Source organism: Symphodus melops, assembly GCF_947650265.1.
Source record: "Symphodus melops genome assembly, chromosome: 20".
Taxonomy (NCBI): domain Eukaryota; kingdom Metazoa; phylum Chordata; class Actinopteri; order Labriformes; family Labridae; genus Symphodus; species Symphodus melops.
Genome location: NC_136710.1, coordinates 14770389 through 14787248, shown reverse-complemented (window position 1 = coordinate 14787248; position 16860 = coordinate 14770389). Strand labels below are relative to the sequence as shown.

The 16860-nt window shown below is 38.2% G+C and overlaps 2 protein-coding genes across 3 annotated transcripts; both read left to right on the top strand.

Moving 5' to 3' along the window:
- Positions 1 to 1035: 1035 nt before the first annotated feature.
- On the top strand, positions 1036 to 5698 carry tmem88b (transmembrane protein 88 b). The gene is made up of 3 exons (XM_079371278.1): positions 1036 to 1434; positions 2726 to 3130; positions 4998 to 5698. Exons 2-3 carry the CDS (start codon positions 2732 to 2734, stop codon positions 5274 to 5276), a joined length of 678 nt encoding a protein of 225 aa, XP_079227404.1. The 5' UTR covers positions 1036 to 1434; positions 2726 to 2731; the 3' UTR covers positions 5277 to 5698.
- A 6051-nt stretch (positions 5699 to 11749) lies between these two features.
- LOC306841779 (calcium-binding protein 2-like) lies at positions 11750 to 16429 on the top strand. 2 transcript variants are annotated; one of them, XM_079371755.1, is made up of 9 exons: positions 11750 to 11964; positions 12584 to 12718; positions 13006 to 13073; positions 13303 to 13438; positions 14093 to 14123; positions 14419 to 14562; positions 14754 to 14863; positions 15185 to 15332; positions 15444 to 16429. In XM_079371755.1, the coding sequence occupies exons 3-9, from the start codon at positions 13012 to 13014 to the stop codon at positions 15470 to 15472; spliced, it is 660 nt and encodes a 219-aa protein (XP_079227881.1). In that variant the 5' UTR covers positions 11750 to 11964; positions 12584 to 12718; positions 13006 to 13011; the 3' UTR covers positions 15473 to 16429. The 2 variants fall into 2 exon arrangements, with proteins under 2 accessions (XP_079227881.1, XP_079227880.1); XM_079371754.1 differs by having other exon boundaries at positions 11750 to 12718.
- Positions 16430 to 16860: the final 431 nt, after the last annotated feature.

Sequence of the window (16860 nt, the reverse complement as noted above, 5' to 3'; positions counted from 1 at the left end):
AGTTTCAATAATAAGCAGGTGCATGACATACATTCCATATATTTTCTGTATTTTTTTTTAAATTTTCATTTTTATTTTGATATTTTTCCTCATGTGATCTTTAATTACCATGAATTTCATACAAGCCTTCATAAGGGTCATGTGGAGTAAATTATAGACTGCCATAATATTCTTCATTAAAAATATCATACAGTTTCTCAAATATTTCAAAACGTTCTGGGGTTTTTTAGCCACTTTTAACTTCAGAGCAGAAACTCTAAATGGATACAGTAGGCAAAACGTACTTTGTAGGTCTGCTACTCTTAAAACATATTGCAAGATACAGGGGTTTGGTTTTGGACATCCTTTCCACATAGAGGAGGATTGTGCCTTTGTGTTTCTAGGAACGTCTTTGGAGTTGCTGCTTTGGACAATTTTCCCAACTTGTGTTCTTGTGTGATTGTATTCTTCAAACTATAAAACCTCTTCTTCTAATACTTGCTTGTGTTTATTATGCCTATTAGTAAAAATGCAGCTGTCAGACATTAATATCACTTAAACACCCTTTATTGAAGAAAAGTGTGATAACTAAATATAGAAGATACTGATAGGTAAAAGTCAGAAAGAACAAATGCACATGACGCATATTTTAGTGCATTTGACAATTATAATGAGGCAGTGGACTCCTATGTAACTAAACATGATCCCATAAAAAAATGTACTCTTTCAAAACAAATGTCTGTGCTGCCCTGCCCCCCGATTTTCTGCTCGCCTGAACTTATCTGGCGAGCTGCCCTGCTCTGACCCCCAACATGCATCACCCTACCCCCACTAAAACAAGAGGGTGAAACAGGTCCTATATGAGAGATGGAATGTCTGTGCTGAGTGGAGACGTTGGAGAATGGTGGGGGCTGATAAGCCTGGTGGGTGGAGAAAGAGAGCTGGATAGATGGAGGGAGTGAGCCAGCAAGCTTGGGAGGAGGGAGGTTAAAGAAGAGACAGGAGTGTGGAAGAGGAGGGGAGGGGGGTTAAAAAGGGAGGGTGGACAGTTTGACATACTTAGGACAAAGACCAATGCATTTGCGAGTCAACTTTCTTTTAGGCTCTAATGAGGTGCACTCTCTAGACTGAAGGTCCTTTTCACCGGGCTTGGAACAATTTTCTTTACAGCACAATAGCATAGAAATGTAATGCCTCATGTGTAAAAGAAAACAGAAGAACTCTATCACAATCAGGTCCACTGTGAAAAGACAAAGCAACAGGAGACCAGAGCTGCAGGAAGCCAACATCCATTTGATACTACAACTACAGAACCTCGAGACTCACAACAAAAGGTCTTGGATTTCAGTAGAAGTAAGTGTTCAGTAAGTAAGTAAGTTTAGGAACTGAATGGACTGAGGTTCAACGAAGAGGTGAACAAGCATCTGGAACAATCTGAACGACCGACACCATAATGTGAGTACAAGCGCAGATGCTTCTGTCATGTGTGAATTAGTTATGAAATGTCTTCAGATAAAATTTTAAATGAAGAAGGAGCAAAAACATATCTTAATAATGGCTAAGGTTAAGAATCAGAATCACAAATATATAATATATATAATATACCTATGCTCTAACACAAAACAGTAGTAGAGATCATTTAAGAATGTACACATAAAATAGAATAGAGATAATGAAATAAGCAATAAAATAAGTACCAGGTAGGACTAGAATAATACACTATGTACAAAGTGTAGTGACTTGAAGATAAAACATTTACAATTATTACTACACAAAATGTGTTAAGCAGTGTGGATATTGCATTGTGTATTTATAGGGTTCAATACGAACCAGTTTGTAGACATTAAGTCTCTGAGATCTCAATGACAGTAGTAGGAGACTCAGACAATCCGTTATGAGATGTACAAGCTGACTACTTAAGGCTACCACATAATTATATTGGATTATATTTCCTGATGTATTCCTGAACTTGGGTCAAACAACGGAATGGCATCTTAAAAATGCTCCTCAAACAATAGTAAGAACAATGACTGAAATGGGCGGAACGTCTACATGGTTTTTTTAGTAATGGTCACAATGACTGTCAAAAAAAATGGGTGCACACACTTTCCTGCAAGTCCTTCCTGTATGACCTTCAAACATCCAAAATAGCAATTGAGACAACAATGACTGAGTGTGACAGTGTGAAACTGTTGGGAATTTTATAATAAGACCTATACAGGTTTCTGTTGGCAACTTTTCATGATTCCTTACTTTAGATGGAGACAAGAAGTTCAATGCTGTTAATGGAATATTTTTAAGTTGAAATATTTGTTTAATATTAACAGTTTCAGTATTTTCTTCAATAGTTTGCTACATATAGATATCTGTTGTCAATATAATCTTTATAGGCCAAAGCAATAACAACAATAAAAGTGCAGAATAACACCTATGCCACAATTGCCACAGCAATTTGGACCCCTTTCATTTCACATCACAAAAGGCCAACTTGCCTTTTCCTGATATAGAGAATCCCATGATCTCTTCATGGACTTAGGTCCATGAAGAGATCATGAGCTGGTTGAGCAATACTTAAACAACCTATTGTTCAAAGGTATTGTGTATGGCATTAGACTAATTTCTTGAGAGACACATGCATCCAAATTATGATCAATTATCAAAATACTATTACAGTGGCAAAAGAAATATATTTTCCATCTAAACCCATGTCTTAAGTTTATTTTGTCATTATTTTTTCATTCAACAGTTTACTATGAGTATGACTGGTACGCTAGAGAGGGGGGCTCACCACCAGGCCTTGGACCTGTCTGAGGAACTGCCTCCTCATCACCATCATCTCAATTCTAACCACCATCATCATCTCCTCCATGCAAACTCCTCGGCTTCCACCACCGCTGTGGGATGTGGTAGAGAAACACCTTCACGTGTGGTCGTACCTCCTCCTTATTCTGCAGCCGACAGTGGTGGAGGGGGCAGTGAGGCCCCTCTAGAACTGCGTGGTTCCCTGGACTGCTGGGCCTGCTCAGTGCTAGTTACAGCTCAAAACCTGATTATAGCAGCAATCAACGCCTGCCTTGCTGGTCTGGTGTTCGGGACAATCCTAACACCGGCAATTGTCATGGTGGTGTTTGGTTTCCTCTGCCACTCTACAGTAAGGAAGCGATGAAGTGTGAATGAGTGTGAGAATGTCAAATGCCTCCGATTTTTTTTGTTTGAGTGTAGCCACCATGGCATAACGGTAGCATAAGGCAAGACTTGTTTGGATACTTTTGCTAGGATAGAATAAGGACCATTGAACCCAGTTACTACTTCCTAAATAGATTTATAAGACAAAAAAACTTTTTTAGATTCATTCCAATATTGCCAAGCCTTTATTTCATAGGTTTGGTGCACTAAGGAATGTCATAATAAGACATTTGAAATTGTGTAAGTACTCTGTGTAGTACAAGTAACGTTAGTAACATTACAAGTAATCTTAGTTAAGATGAATGTTTACGCGTGAATGCAAACATGGGTAAACAGTTTGCATGTTCCATCTATCTCTCTGTTCATGAGTAGAACAGAAAGATAGATGGCAACATCAATCGTTATAGATATCTACATGTCCTAATCTGATAACTATGGTCCCAAAGTTTCGAACAGTTTTGCCTGAGGCTTAGGAGATTGTTTGGCTCCATAAATGATGAGAGGTTTTCTAAACAGATAAGCCTGAGCGTTTCTCAGATGTTGAGGAGATGAAGGAAACTTGAAGGGAAGAGAGGTCAGGAGTCTAAGATGCCAGACGTCAGAGCACAGAAGTTAAGGACTGCTTTGTGGTGAGCCAGGGAGAAAAAAACAAACAAATATTGGGTGTGCAAAGAATGGGACGAGAATCCAACACAATTCAAGAATAAAAAGCTAAAGACTTTACTTGACAGTAAGCATCATTGTAGGCGACCCAAGTCATCATGGTTCAGAGACTTTCATTTTATACCAATGGAATTTATGTGGGTTGGCTAGCTTTTTAAAGACCAAAGTAACCAGGATTCTTCTCTTGCTCGCTCACATTTAGACCTCATGTGACACCAGCTTAGAGAGGGATTAACAAGGACCTCAAGGGTTATAGAGAATGGGGGAAATCTTTTTAATTTAAGATATGAACATAAGTTCAAAAAGGCAGTTAGCTGAAATGTTTGCAACAGTTGTTGCATGCAAAAATAAGGCTCCTTCCACAACAGCTGGCTCTTATCAGTAAGTAACATTAAGTATAAACAAACATAGGCATACTTGTGTTAATCTTATCCATTTCAGATACAAGCCTCAGAGCGTGTGAGCAAGTGTGACCTTTTCTATGTATAAAGGGTGTACTGCAGGTTCAAACCATCTCTCATGATTCCTTATTCTAAAATCCCTCCCTCCTGAAAAGGGCTGTGGGATTTCTACAGTATTTCGACAGTATTTCTATTTCACTATATCAGGACAGTATCACAGCATTGGTATGAGTGGTGTCAAAAGTATCAATTATCAAGAGATGACAAATTTCACAACCTTTCAGAAATTCAGATGATATATGATATACAGTAAAGAATTATATTAAAAAGCAAATTGATCAAAAATATTTTTTGATATTGAGCTTAATGCCAAAAATGTTAACACATTTGTTTTAAATGTTGGCCCTTATTTAGCATTTTAGCTCATTCTCCCTGAGCTCCTCCATTCCTGCAGACATACTTGAACTTTCCTTAAACACAGAAGGATCACTTCAATTGTTTTGGGTGATTAGGGTGCTAGAGAATGGCTGTGCTTTTTTCCTCTTGCACACTTCATTTTTACTTCTTCCTCCTCTCTGAGTTGAGCTTAAACATGTTGATAAACATGTTCATGTCTGAGACTGTGAATACGTGTGATTGTCAAATGCCTGAAAATGTGTTTCTGTCCGTGAAGAAGTAAAAACTTGTCTTTTTTTTTTTTTTTTAAACAAGCTTAAAAAAATGACTATCGTTGCCATACACCATCTTTCTCCTCTCCTTGCTGTTCAGGTCCGCCCTCATGGGACCACCCCCTACTGTTCAGATCTGCTGACTGATGGAGGCTGTGTGGCCCTTTTGGTGGTGGGCTTCCTCTTGGTCACACCTCTCCTGGTGCTGGCACTGGCTGCATATTGTCGCCTCGCCCGACATCTCCAGCTGGGCCTGTGCTTCATCCCTTACAGTAGGGCCGTGTACAAAAACCTACCGGCGACCCTTCATCGTGGTCTGGGTACTGGCTGTTGCGGCAGCAGAGATGGAGCTGATGGTAAAGGAAAAGTCTGGGTGTGAGAGAATGTGTGAACCTGAGGTAAAGTTTAAGAATATGAAAGTAACATTGATTAAATAAACAAGAGAACATGGAGACATGAAGATCTTATTTCCCAATGATGGTGGGAATGGTATGGTGAGATAAGGAAACAATATAAGGAACAACACAATATATAGCAGAGGAGGGGGGTGTAAATGGCAAAAACTGTATGGTTATTTTGTAAATGGAAATAACAGTTAGAATACATAAACACAAGTTAAAATGTTAAGTAAGCAAAGTTGTTTGTTTCTTACTCAAGGTCTTCAGCAAAGGACCAAGTACTGACAAAATGTATATTGTTGTACCTGGATGGTAATTGCATGCAGAGGGTAAAAACAATCACTAAAGTAAGAGGCATTGTGGTTTTAAAATACTAAGTCAGACTGCTGAGGTTAAGAAGTTGAAAAATAAAGTCTCTACCCAGACCTCAATAAAACTTAACATTTTCTAAATAAACTTTAAAATAGCACACCTAAAAACAATTATCTATCTTATTTTCACATTTACATATGCTATTTTAAAACAGATTTGTCACATTGAATTCATGTTAAAAAAACTTAAAAAGTAATGTAGTAAATGTTTCTTATTCATTCATTTGATTAATAAAGTTTTTATATTCAACTTGTGTTGTGTCTGTGCTGTCCAACATGCATCTGAACTATATTAGAAAAGGAAATAACTAGGACGGATTGAGTTAATCTGAAAAGCAAACAAAGCTCACAAGTGAGCAACAAAATGAATGCATGTATGCACAAAAGTGCAGAAACACCACCACATATAAAGCTTATCAATTATCCTGCATATGGTTAATGGTAAATGGATTTGAGCTTATATAGTGCTTTTCTAGTTTTTCTCACAACTCAAAGCACTTTAACACTGCATGGCACACATACCTATTCATACCATACGGCCACCACTGCAATCAGTGTGTGAAAACATAGTAGTGAAGGAGCTAATGACTAACCTATTCAGCCACTAAGGCAGCGGGAGCAATGCAAGTGTCTTGCCCAAGTACACATCGGACATGTTGCTTAGCTGGGGATTGAACTCTCGACTTTCCAGTTGAGAAACAACAACTCTATCAACTGAGCCACAGCCGAATGATGTGACATTTCATTCAGTCAAAATGAGGATGTTCATAGGAACATTAACAACATTTCTTTTACATTATCATTGTAAAGGAATACATACAGAATATCACTGCAAAATCCTCACTTAGACAATACACTAATACTTTTATCAGATACGAAGGCCAAAACAACAAAAGTGTCTGCTTTCACTACAGCAATAGTTAATGTATCTGCCATAAATTAAAATCCCTTTTTAAGTACTTTGAAATAGTTGTTTCATGTTTGTATTAAAAAGTTAAGTTTGTGTGATAATGATAATAATAATGACAAGGGACTGCTAAGTTACAACTCAGAATGATGCACCACTTATTCTCAAGAAAATCAAGTTAATTATCATAAAATACAGACAAAGTCAACTACTTCGTTAAAACTCTACATTATCTGATAGGTTACACAACAATTTCACTTGACCACACTTATCAAGCATTGATCGTCTCTGCTCTATCGCTGGACGGCAGAAACATAATCACAAGTGTAAACTCCCCATTCATTTGTATTTACTTGATATTTATTGCTATAATGTAATGTAATTCTTACAAAAGTTTTACTAGGTGATGAGAGGGAGAAGCCCAGGGTTATAAGCATATGAGCGCAATGATCAAGCAAGTATATGCTGTAATTGCAACATTTCAAAGGGTGGCAGCAGAGGACTGTATATGAAAAAGTATGGGCATTCACAGCCTGGAATTACAGTTTTTTACGATTGCAATGACAATGATTTTAATACTTATAACAATGTTCCCAAACTCTTAACAAAGTTAGCTATACAATTAACATGTGTTTTGCTTTAAAAATAGATACAGTTGACACAAATGTAAAATGCTTTAACTTATTTTACATACAAGCTCAACCATGACCAAAACAATGGATTTACAAGCCAAATTTACAAATGCTTTCACACTGTATCTCATAACAGAAAACATAATGTTCTCAAGCTAACTTGCTCAACTCAAGCAAAGTGATTGTTTATATTGCTGTTGTGAAAGTTTTAATTGATTTTTTTCCTAATAAAGATACAGAGCAAAGCTGCTACTGTTTATTTGTATCTCGGACTGCGTCTCACTTCTCTTATTTGCATCAAGTGTCCTCCAAGTTGTCTTCTTCACCTGCATCTTAGTCCCTACCACCAGAGATGCACATAGGAAATGAAGCAGAGGAGAGAGTAGGGAGGAAATCAGTTTTACGAGACATGAGACGTCCTTTCCTCGACAGCGTCACATGAAGCAAATCAGCTAATCACGTTCAGCTGTCAGTCAGCATTAACAGCTGTTTATGTCCACACAAATACGTGCGGACATAAACCTCTTTTCGAAAGACTTTTCAAAAGACTGTTCTGAAGTCATGAAGTGATCAGGGGTTTTAGTCTTTGGTAGAGGGACAATTAATAGTGTTTCCATATCTTGGGAACCCTCTGTTGCTGGATAGACAAAGTAAAAAATAAAGTGAAATATGTAACTCAGCTGCTCAGCACATGATTTAAGCACATTATCACAGATGTTGTCAGGAGACGTGCTAGACATTGTCTAAAGTTGTTCCACACTTTTGACATCAATATAGGCAGAGCTCGAGCTGGAGGGGCTCTACTGTGCTATCTTTAATAAACAAAGTTTATCAGAAAAATCATGAACATCAAATCTGGTACAAAATGCATTTAGCTCATCAGCTTGTCAGAACTAAACCCAGAAAGGCTAATTGTCTTACTGTCTTTGTCATAAGACCCCGAGAAGTATATTAAGCTGACTAGTGATTAATTTTTTGTACTTATTTTTCATGGAAAAAAACATTCACCTGTGAGATCACCTTGTCAACATGTCATATTTGTTATTGGTTGGCACTTTGCATTTTGTACACGAGGTAGACTGCTCCAATGCATAGGTCTACTGTAAAATTTTCCATCCTGATATTTTTGGCCTACTGCGAATCTCGCAGTTGTTTGCATACTACATAGCCTAGGCTACTGCATTTTGGCCAAACTCATGTACTGAGCGGGGCCAGCTGCCTGTCCCAAGATGGCCGCCACGTTGCTACGTCGGCAAATCCCGCTTGAGTCATCTAGTGTTCTATATATATATCTATGGGGACAGCGTCGATCGACTTTGCAGCGCACGTGCCGAACACGGTACTGTTCTTTAATGTGTTCCATTCTCTTATGTAGGTTATAAGTAGGTGGTTTCTGCCAGAAGAGTCACTTCACCCTCTCCTAAAGAGGAGTGTAAGTGCTCTGTGACCCAGGACTCCGGTCCCCGGTGGAGGCAGGAACACCACCCCTCCGGTGCAGGTTTATTGACACCACCTCGTGGTGGGCCTGCACCAACCTGCTCAGTGCCCGACAGTGTGAGCATGGCCTCCACTCTAGGGGGGCTCAGGTCTCAGGCCTCACTGGCAGGAAAAGACTCCCCAAATAAGGAGAGCCACAGAAACTAGACTATACTAGGTAGTGCCTTAGTTTGTTTGTTTTGGTTGGTTGGTTTGTTTGTTTGTTTGTTAGTTAGTTTTGGTTGGTGAGTTTGTTAGTTTGTTTTGGTTGGTTAGTTAGTTAGTTTGTTTTGGTTAGTTTGTTAGTTTTGGTTGGTTAGTTTGGATAAGTTACTTCTCATGGTCTCTGCTATCAGAAGATAGTTACATGCTATGCAATATGTATACTTTTATATTTCCGCTGTAGTTTACTTTATACTGTGCTATATTTATATTTCTTTTATGGTTTACATTTCATACTCTGCAATATTTACATTTTATATTTCCATTATAGTTTACTTTATACGGCGCTATATTTATATTTCTTTTATGGTTTACATTTCATACTGTGCTGCTCGTAGCCCCACTGAAACGTCATGCGTTCTTTTGGATTTGATTGGCTGATTATTCAGAACTGACCGGCTGATTGGCTGTCTGTCTGTGACTGTATCGATGAATTAGTCCGCAAGCGGGAGGATATAAAAGCTAGCGAAGTTGTGAAGATAAATAAAGTGGATTTGTTATTGGAGCACCGTTTTGAAACCCTGAATTAGCAGGAGAAGTTGGAGGTAAAGTGTAATGGAGCATTCCAACCGATGGATATTGGCACCACCCAAACTGCGGATTTAATGTGGATTGGTTCTCAAAGGAAAAGTGGCTAACCGTTAACACCGAGAAGAAGGCGCTCCTCTGTTTTCCGTGTTTGCTATTCGGCGAGGATGGAGTTCAAAGATTTGAAACATCTTTATGAAAGGATCTCAAAACATGAGAGCAGCGGGAGTCAGCTGGACTGTGTGGTGAAACTGTGATTACTTGGAACAGTAAATGTGGCCACTCCTATTGACAGCGTTGACAGGCGTTACAGGCGATCCATTGAGCAGCATAACGACGAGTGGAGGAGAACAGGTATGTGCTCAGTCGGATAATCACATGTGGGGCCAATGCATATGCATTGCGGGGCCATGACGAGTTGGCGGACAGGCCTTTTCCGTTGTATTTTTGAGACCAAGGGTGCATCCCAAGTGTCTTATTTGCACCGAGTGTCCTCCGAGTTGTCTCCTTCACTTGCGTCTTAGGGCCTTTCTCAGTTCCCTTATTTGCACCGAGTGTCCTCCGAGTTGTCTCCTCCACTTGCGTCTTAGTCCCGCCCACCAGAGATGCACGGAGGAAACGAAGCCGAGGAGAGAGGACCGAGGAAATCAGCTTTAAGACACATGAGACGTCGTTTCCTCGACAGCGTCACATGACGCGACATCAGCTGATCACGTTCAGCTGTCAATCAGCCGAACAGCTGCTTATGTCCACACAAACACACACTGTATTATTACTAATCAAACACACACAGTTACAGTGTTTAGTGTCTTTACCTGATAAAAAAACACCTGAAGAACAACCTGCAGTCTACTCATAACCAAAAGCACAGTTTCTACTGACTCAAAGATTTCATTTTGAATTGTCTATAATTATTGATTATTATTAAACAGTTTGGACTTAACCTAGCCTGTATTTAGACAACAAACTCTGTATTTTATAAACACAGATATTTATGTGTCAGGATACTGAAAATGATTGAGTAGAATCTAAATGATGAAATGTTCAGAAGATAAATAAGTGAAAATATAAAACGGACTCCTCTTCGTCAGACTCTTTTTAATCTCAGCTCATCACAGAGTGACTCTTTACAAACTCACTGATGTTCATCATCTGTTTAAATGTCCCACGCTCCGTTTCGCGTCTTTTTAATGTCCGTCTTTTCTCCCGTATTAAACTCTGCTCATGTTGAGAAGTTTCACTGAAGTCTGATCCTGTGCAGCGTCCAATCAGTGAGTGATATACGAGAAGGGGGCGTGTCTGTCAGTGAAAAGACTTCCGTGAAGTCAGCTCTCGCGTCTCCTCGGTCATCGCTCCTCGGATCAGCCTCCTCGCTCCTCGATCCTCTCTCCTCCGTTCGCTATAAGAGCTTTGGGACGATCCTCAACATGGCGGCTTTGGAGCTACTTCCGGTTCGGCCGAGGACCGAGGAGACTGCAAATAAGAAAAGTGAGACGTACCCTTAGGGTACATCCCAAGTTACTTATTTGCAGTCTCCTCGGTCCTCGGCCCTCGGCCGAACCGGAAGTAGCTCCAAAGCTGCCATGTTGAGGATCGTCCCAAAGCTCTAATAGCGAACGGAGGAGAGAGGATCGAGGAGCGAGAAGGCTGATCCGAGGAGCGATGACCGAGGAGACACGAGAGCTGACTTCACGGAAGTCTTTTCACTGACAGACACGCCCCCTTCTCGTATATCACTCACTGATTGGACGCTGCACAGGATCAGACTTCAGTGAAACTTCTCAACATGAGCAGAGTTTAATACGGGAGAAAAGACGGACATTAAAAAGACGCGAAACGGAGCGTGGGACATTTAAACAGATGATGAACATCAGTGAGTTTGTAAAGAGTCGCTCTGTGATGAGCTGAGATTAAAAAGAGTCTGACGAAGAGGAGTCCGTTTTATATTCTCACTTATCTTCTGAACGTTTCATCATTTAGATTCTACTCAATCATTTTCAGTATCCTGACACATAAATATCTGTGTTTATAAAATACAGAGTTCCTTGTCTAAATACAGGCTAGGTTAAGTCCAAACTGTTTAATAATAATCAATAATTATAGACAATTCAAAATGAAAACCTTTAGTCAGTAGAAACTGTGCTTTTGGTTATGAGTAGACTGCAGGTTGTTCTTCAGGTGTTTTTTTTTATCAGGTAAAGACACTAAACACTGTAACTGTGTGTGTTTGATGAGAAATAATACAGTGTGTGTGTTTGATTAGAAATAATACAGTGTGTGTGTTTGATTAGAAATAATACAGTGCGTGTTTGTGTGTGTGTGTGTGTGTGTGTGGACATAAACAGCTGTTCGGCTGATTGACAGCTGAACGTGATCAGCTGATGTCGCGTCATGTGACGCTGTCGAGGAAACGATGTCTCATGTGTCTTAAAGCTGATTTCCTCGGTCCTCTCTCCTCGGCTTCGTTTCCTCCGTGCATCTCTGGTGGGCGGGACTAAGACGCAAGTGGAGGAGACAACTCGGAGGACACTCGGTGCAAATAAGGGACATGAGATTGAGCCCATGAGTGAGGGCGATTGGAGGCTTCAGAGGCAGAATGATGCTCAGCCCATATTCAAAGGGACATCCAGCACCATTCAAAACAAACTGTTACACTGCATGTATTTAAGTGTACAGAGAGGAGATAGTCAAACAAATGGGCGTGATATCCTTTGTGCTGTACAGACTGACAAGACAACTGATGAGATGTGTCAGAGAAAGAGTGTGTATATGAGGGTGAGAGTGTGTTGTTTGTGTATGTATGTATGTAAGATTTGAAAAGACACTGCATAGTATTACGCCACTGAATGTAAGTAGTATTGAAGCACAAACCTTGCTGAACCCCCAAAGTAATGTTCAATACATCAACGTTCAATGTCTCTCACCACTTTAATATGTAGGAATGATCTTTTTTTAATTCATTTTGGAAGGAAATATTTTGGTTAAGGTTACAGATATATGTAATTGGTTTTACTATATATTTTACAGTTTTTTCCTAAATAATATAGTTTTATAACATTTTCAATGTATTGAAGACAGATGACCTCTCGAAAGTCACATCAGTCACACTGCCATGCCACGTTTTGCTTTCTAATCGTTGGCTGCATGTTTAGCCGGTTAAGCCTTCCTGGTGGAAAGAGGTCAAGGGGAGAAGGAAAAACTGAGCAGACTGTGCAGCCATTCACAATAGAAGTGGAGCACCATTCAAGGAGGAAGATCAGGACAGTTTTTGCTCATTTTCTATTTCTTGTCTCTGCTGATCATCTGGAAAAGATAAGCAAACAAAGTAAGGTCCTTGCCTTAATTTACTTACATATTATACTTATTTTCAAGCTTTGGGAAATAGTAGAGGACTCAAAGAAATAACATTTAATTGATATAAATAGATTCATGAGGAGTAATCTTTGTTATTTTTTCTGTTGCTTAAGAAAAGTGAAAATGAAATGAAACTATATCTTCAAGTATCATGTGTAACAAAATGAAAAATGTTCGGGTTTTTTGGAGTGATGGTAACCTGTGACTTGTGTCTTTGATTATCAGCATGTCCAAGGCAGGGGACAGGACACCCTCTACAACTTCTGTTGATTCAGCATCAACAGATGGGTAAGTGTGTGAGTTTCTTTTTTTTTTTTTTAAATGTATTTTAAAATGCCTCTATCTCCTGCACAACCTACAAGCATTATTAAGTTGACCTAGTACACTGAATTTATTATTGTTTTTATTCATATTCTATGTTTTTTTTTTTTTAAGAAAAAATGTACACAGTCTTTTTCTTTCTTTCTTTTTTTTTTTTTTTTTTTCCGCAAATCCTATTATTTAATTCACTTTACAGCAAAGATGGTGGTTCCAAGGATTCCCCTTCAGGTTCAGTCTCTGAAACACCCAAGAAATCATCAAAGAAGTCAAAGAAAAGCACTGAGAGTATGAACAAAGTCTATAACTCCGTGCTCAACAGTGTTTTTGGGGCGGTAAGTTGCGAAGTACAGTACATGTTGAGATTTTATATAAATGTACTGTATTTGGAATTCAATGTGACCATCCAAATCTCCGATGTGATGACCTATTTAATATAACTGACAACAAAACTGACTGTAACACAATGTTAAAATAGCCAGATTTATAGTTTTAATGTAAATGCTCCTTTTGCTTAAAAAAAAAACCTTACCTGTCCTCTCAAATTTGAACACCTAGTGTGTTAATTGTTTTTCATTATTTTCTATTTATAATCAGATACTAAGTTTATGATCTAAAACATTTTGATCATGATCACTTGAGGTCATAATCCCAAACTGTTAAATTAAAGGCGCTGTGTGTTATTCATCAAAATACCAACACCAGACATGAGGTACAGGTACAGAACTGTAAATATACTTATTTACAGTTCTGTACCTGATCTTCCCTAAGCTGTGGGCACTAAGCTTGGTGTGTCTGTAGTATTAGTGGCTCATTAGTTCAGGCTTACTGCCGCAACTCATTATTGTAATCCAAAAGAAGAGCTTTAACTCTAAAATGTTTCTGTTTTCCTGTTATTTGCGCTGCACAATGTGAAGCGTCCTATGTGAAACTGATATCTTTAAAACTATAAATTCTGACTCCAACATGTTTTATTATTGTTTCTGCAGGACAGAGAATTAGCTCAGGCTGAGTTGGATGGTAAGTGTACCATAATAATAATGGTATAATAGTAATAATACCATTGTTATAAAGTTACTTTGAAATCTCAGAAAGCCCACACCTCCCATATTATGTAATGTAAAATGAAATGTAGAGATAAGATTAAAAAGTAATTGGTTATTAGTTTTTAATGTTATTACAAGGGAATGATAAATGGAAATGTTCAGTTTCAAATGTTGCTGTTTTATTTTTATGATAATTAGGGCTGTGGTGTTAAACCTGATCTTACAGCTGTGATCTGTGTTCCCTGAACCTTTTTTATTTTTTTTAACAGAGTTGCAAGAGGCTTTCAAAGAGTTTGACTATGACCAAGATGGATACCTGAACTACAAAGATGTGGCTGAATGCATGAGAACCATGGGATATATGCCCACAGAAATGGAGCTGCTGGAGATAGTACAGCAAATCAAAATGAGAAGTGAGCATATAAGAAATTCATTAATAAAATGTATTACTTGCACACAGGAGTATTATACACTGAAAGTAATGCTTAAACTTGACCTTCATTTTTTTTACAAAAAAAAAAATAATAATAATAAAATAAAAAATGTGGCTGTTTTTGATACTGAGCCTCCATGCCCTGGCCCCTGACAACTCTCTTCTTAACAGTGGGGGGGTTAATGGATTTCGAAGACTTTGTTGAACTGATGGGACCAAGGATGATGGGAGAGACTGCTCATATGCTTGGACTTAAAGAGCTCCAGTCTGCTTTTGTACAGGTCAGTCAACAGAAATAAACCTTTTATACAGCAGTAAAAGAAGAGTAAAGAACTGTCAGATTTTTACTGAGATAAGATAATATATCCGTTAAAACAGGTCAGAAGTTGGAGTCTTTGCCCCTTACAGAATTACTTCAAAGTGATAAGATTGATAAGTAAATTCAATAAACTTACAATTATTAATTAAGTCAATTTAGTGTCATTGTTTTCCTCTTTGGCTTGCTGAAATATTGAAATATATAATATTGAAATACTGAAATATTCTAAATTAAAAACAAACTTTTCATCAAGATGATTTTCTTTCAATGTATTTTCTAAAAGTTTGATCTTGATGGAGATGGAAAGATCAACCAAGAAGAGATGAAAGAAGCAATTAAGTCACTCTTGGGGGAGAAGCTAAAGAAAGGAGAACTAGAGGAAATCTTAAAGGAGCTGGACATCAATGCAGATGGAAACATCGACTTTGAAGGTCAGAATAAGAACTTCATGCACCTGAATGTCCATATCTCAAATCATAAACACAAGGGATGTCTATTTAACAGAGTACTGACTTGACTTCTGTCTTTTCTCTCCTTTTCAGAGTTTGTGATGATGCTCTCCATTCGCTAGTTGATACAACAACTGACAACAAGGAACATGTACTAGTATGTGATACAATGCGTATTGTTAATGCAACTTCGACCAAGTTTTGAACGTTTGGTAATGTAGGTGTGACTTTCACATAATGTGTGCCTATCTGTTATAATTGTAAATGTTTTGAAAGAGTGGAAATGATAATTACTATGTTGCAGTAATGGTTTATGCTGTCAAGAGAGAACCATTCTATTAAAGATATAAATTTTACATTATAAAACATGTAAATAAGACTGAAATGTTTTACAATTTTAATAAAGAAATAAAAAAACACGTTTTCTATTTTTGTCTTTTATTTAAAATGACAAATATACAGGATACATTTCACTTAATATCAAAACTCTTAAAGATACTTTATTTCAACTAGTGATTAAACACCACAAAAAAAAAAAATTCAGATTACATAATTTACATAAGCAAAACTCAATGGAAGAGAAAATGACCAAATAAATATAACTGAAAATCTAAGTCTGCAAAAAACTGTAAAATATATCTCCATCCATAACACCTTTGTGAAAGGAGTGACCGGAGTCCAAGGTTTAATCAGCCAATTCTTTTGGGTCACCAAAAGTCATTTGACTCCACTGATGCCAGGAGAACATATTTTGCTACAAAGGTTCAGCAACAAGTGAAGGCTTTTTTCAAAACTCTACTACTACTGATAAAGCAGTCTTGTCATTATCACATCAAACTAGATTTGCACACTGTTAGAAAATATTGAAAATTCACCACATTAAATCTTCTGAAATTAAATCAGACAAACAAAAGATGGATATTCCTGGGGGCGCCGATAGCTCAGCGGCAGCGACAGCGCGCGTACCATGTTGCGAGGCCTCGCTCCTCGCGCGGGCGGCCCAGGTTCGCGTCCGGCCTGTGGCCACCTTCCCGCATGTCTCTCCCCACTCTCTCCCCCTTTCCGACTCTATCCACTGTCCTCTATCAATAAAGGCAAAAGGCCAAAAACAAATCTTTAAAAAAAAAAAAAAAAAAAAAGAAAAAAAGATGGATATTCCTAAACTTCTGCAGACATAGGAGGAGGTTAATGAAGCAGGAGTAAAGTGGGATTTAATGAGTCAAGTCCCCGACTCGACTATGCAGATGTCTGTTTTTTGTTTTCTTTTTTCAAAACGCAGATGTGATACAGTATCTTTTGCAGTGTAAGGATACAAAACTAGAGTTTCAAATCATATAGGCTGGCTGTCTGTATGTGTATTGCCAGGATGTCTCCCTAGTTAACAAAATAATATTACGAAAAAACAAAACTGGAATAACGCCAGGTATATCCTCATTAACCTTCATGTTTTGTTTTTCTTCATCAGGAAGTATACCAAATAATATTAACAGGTCCTACAAAGGGGCAATGG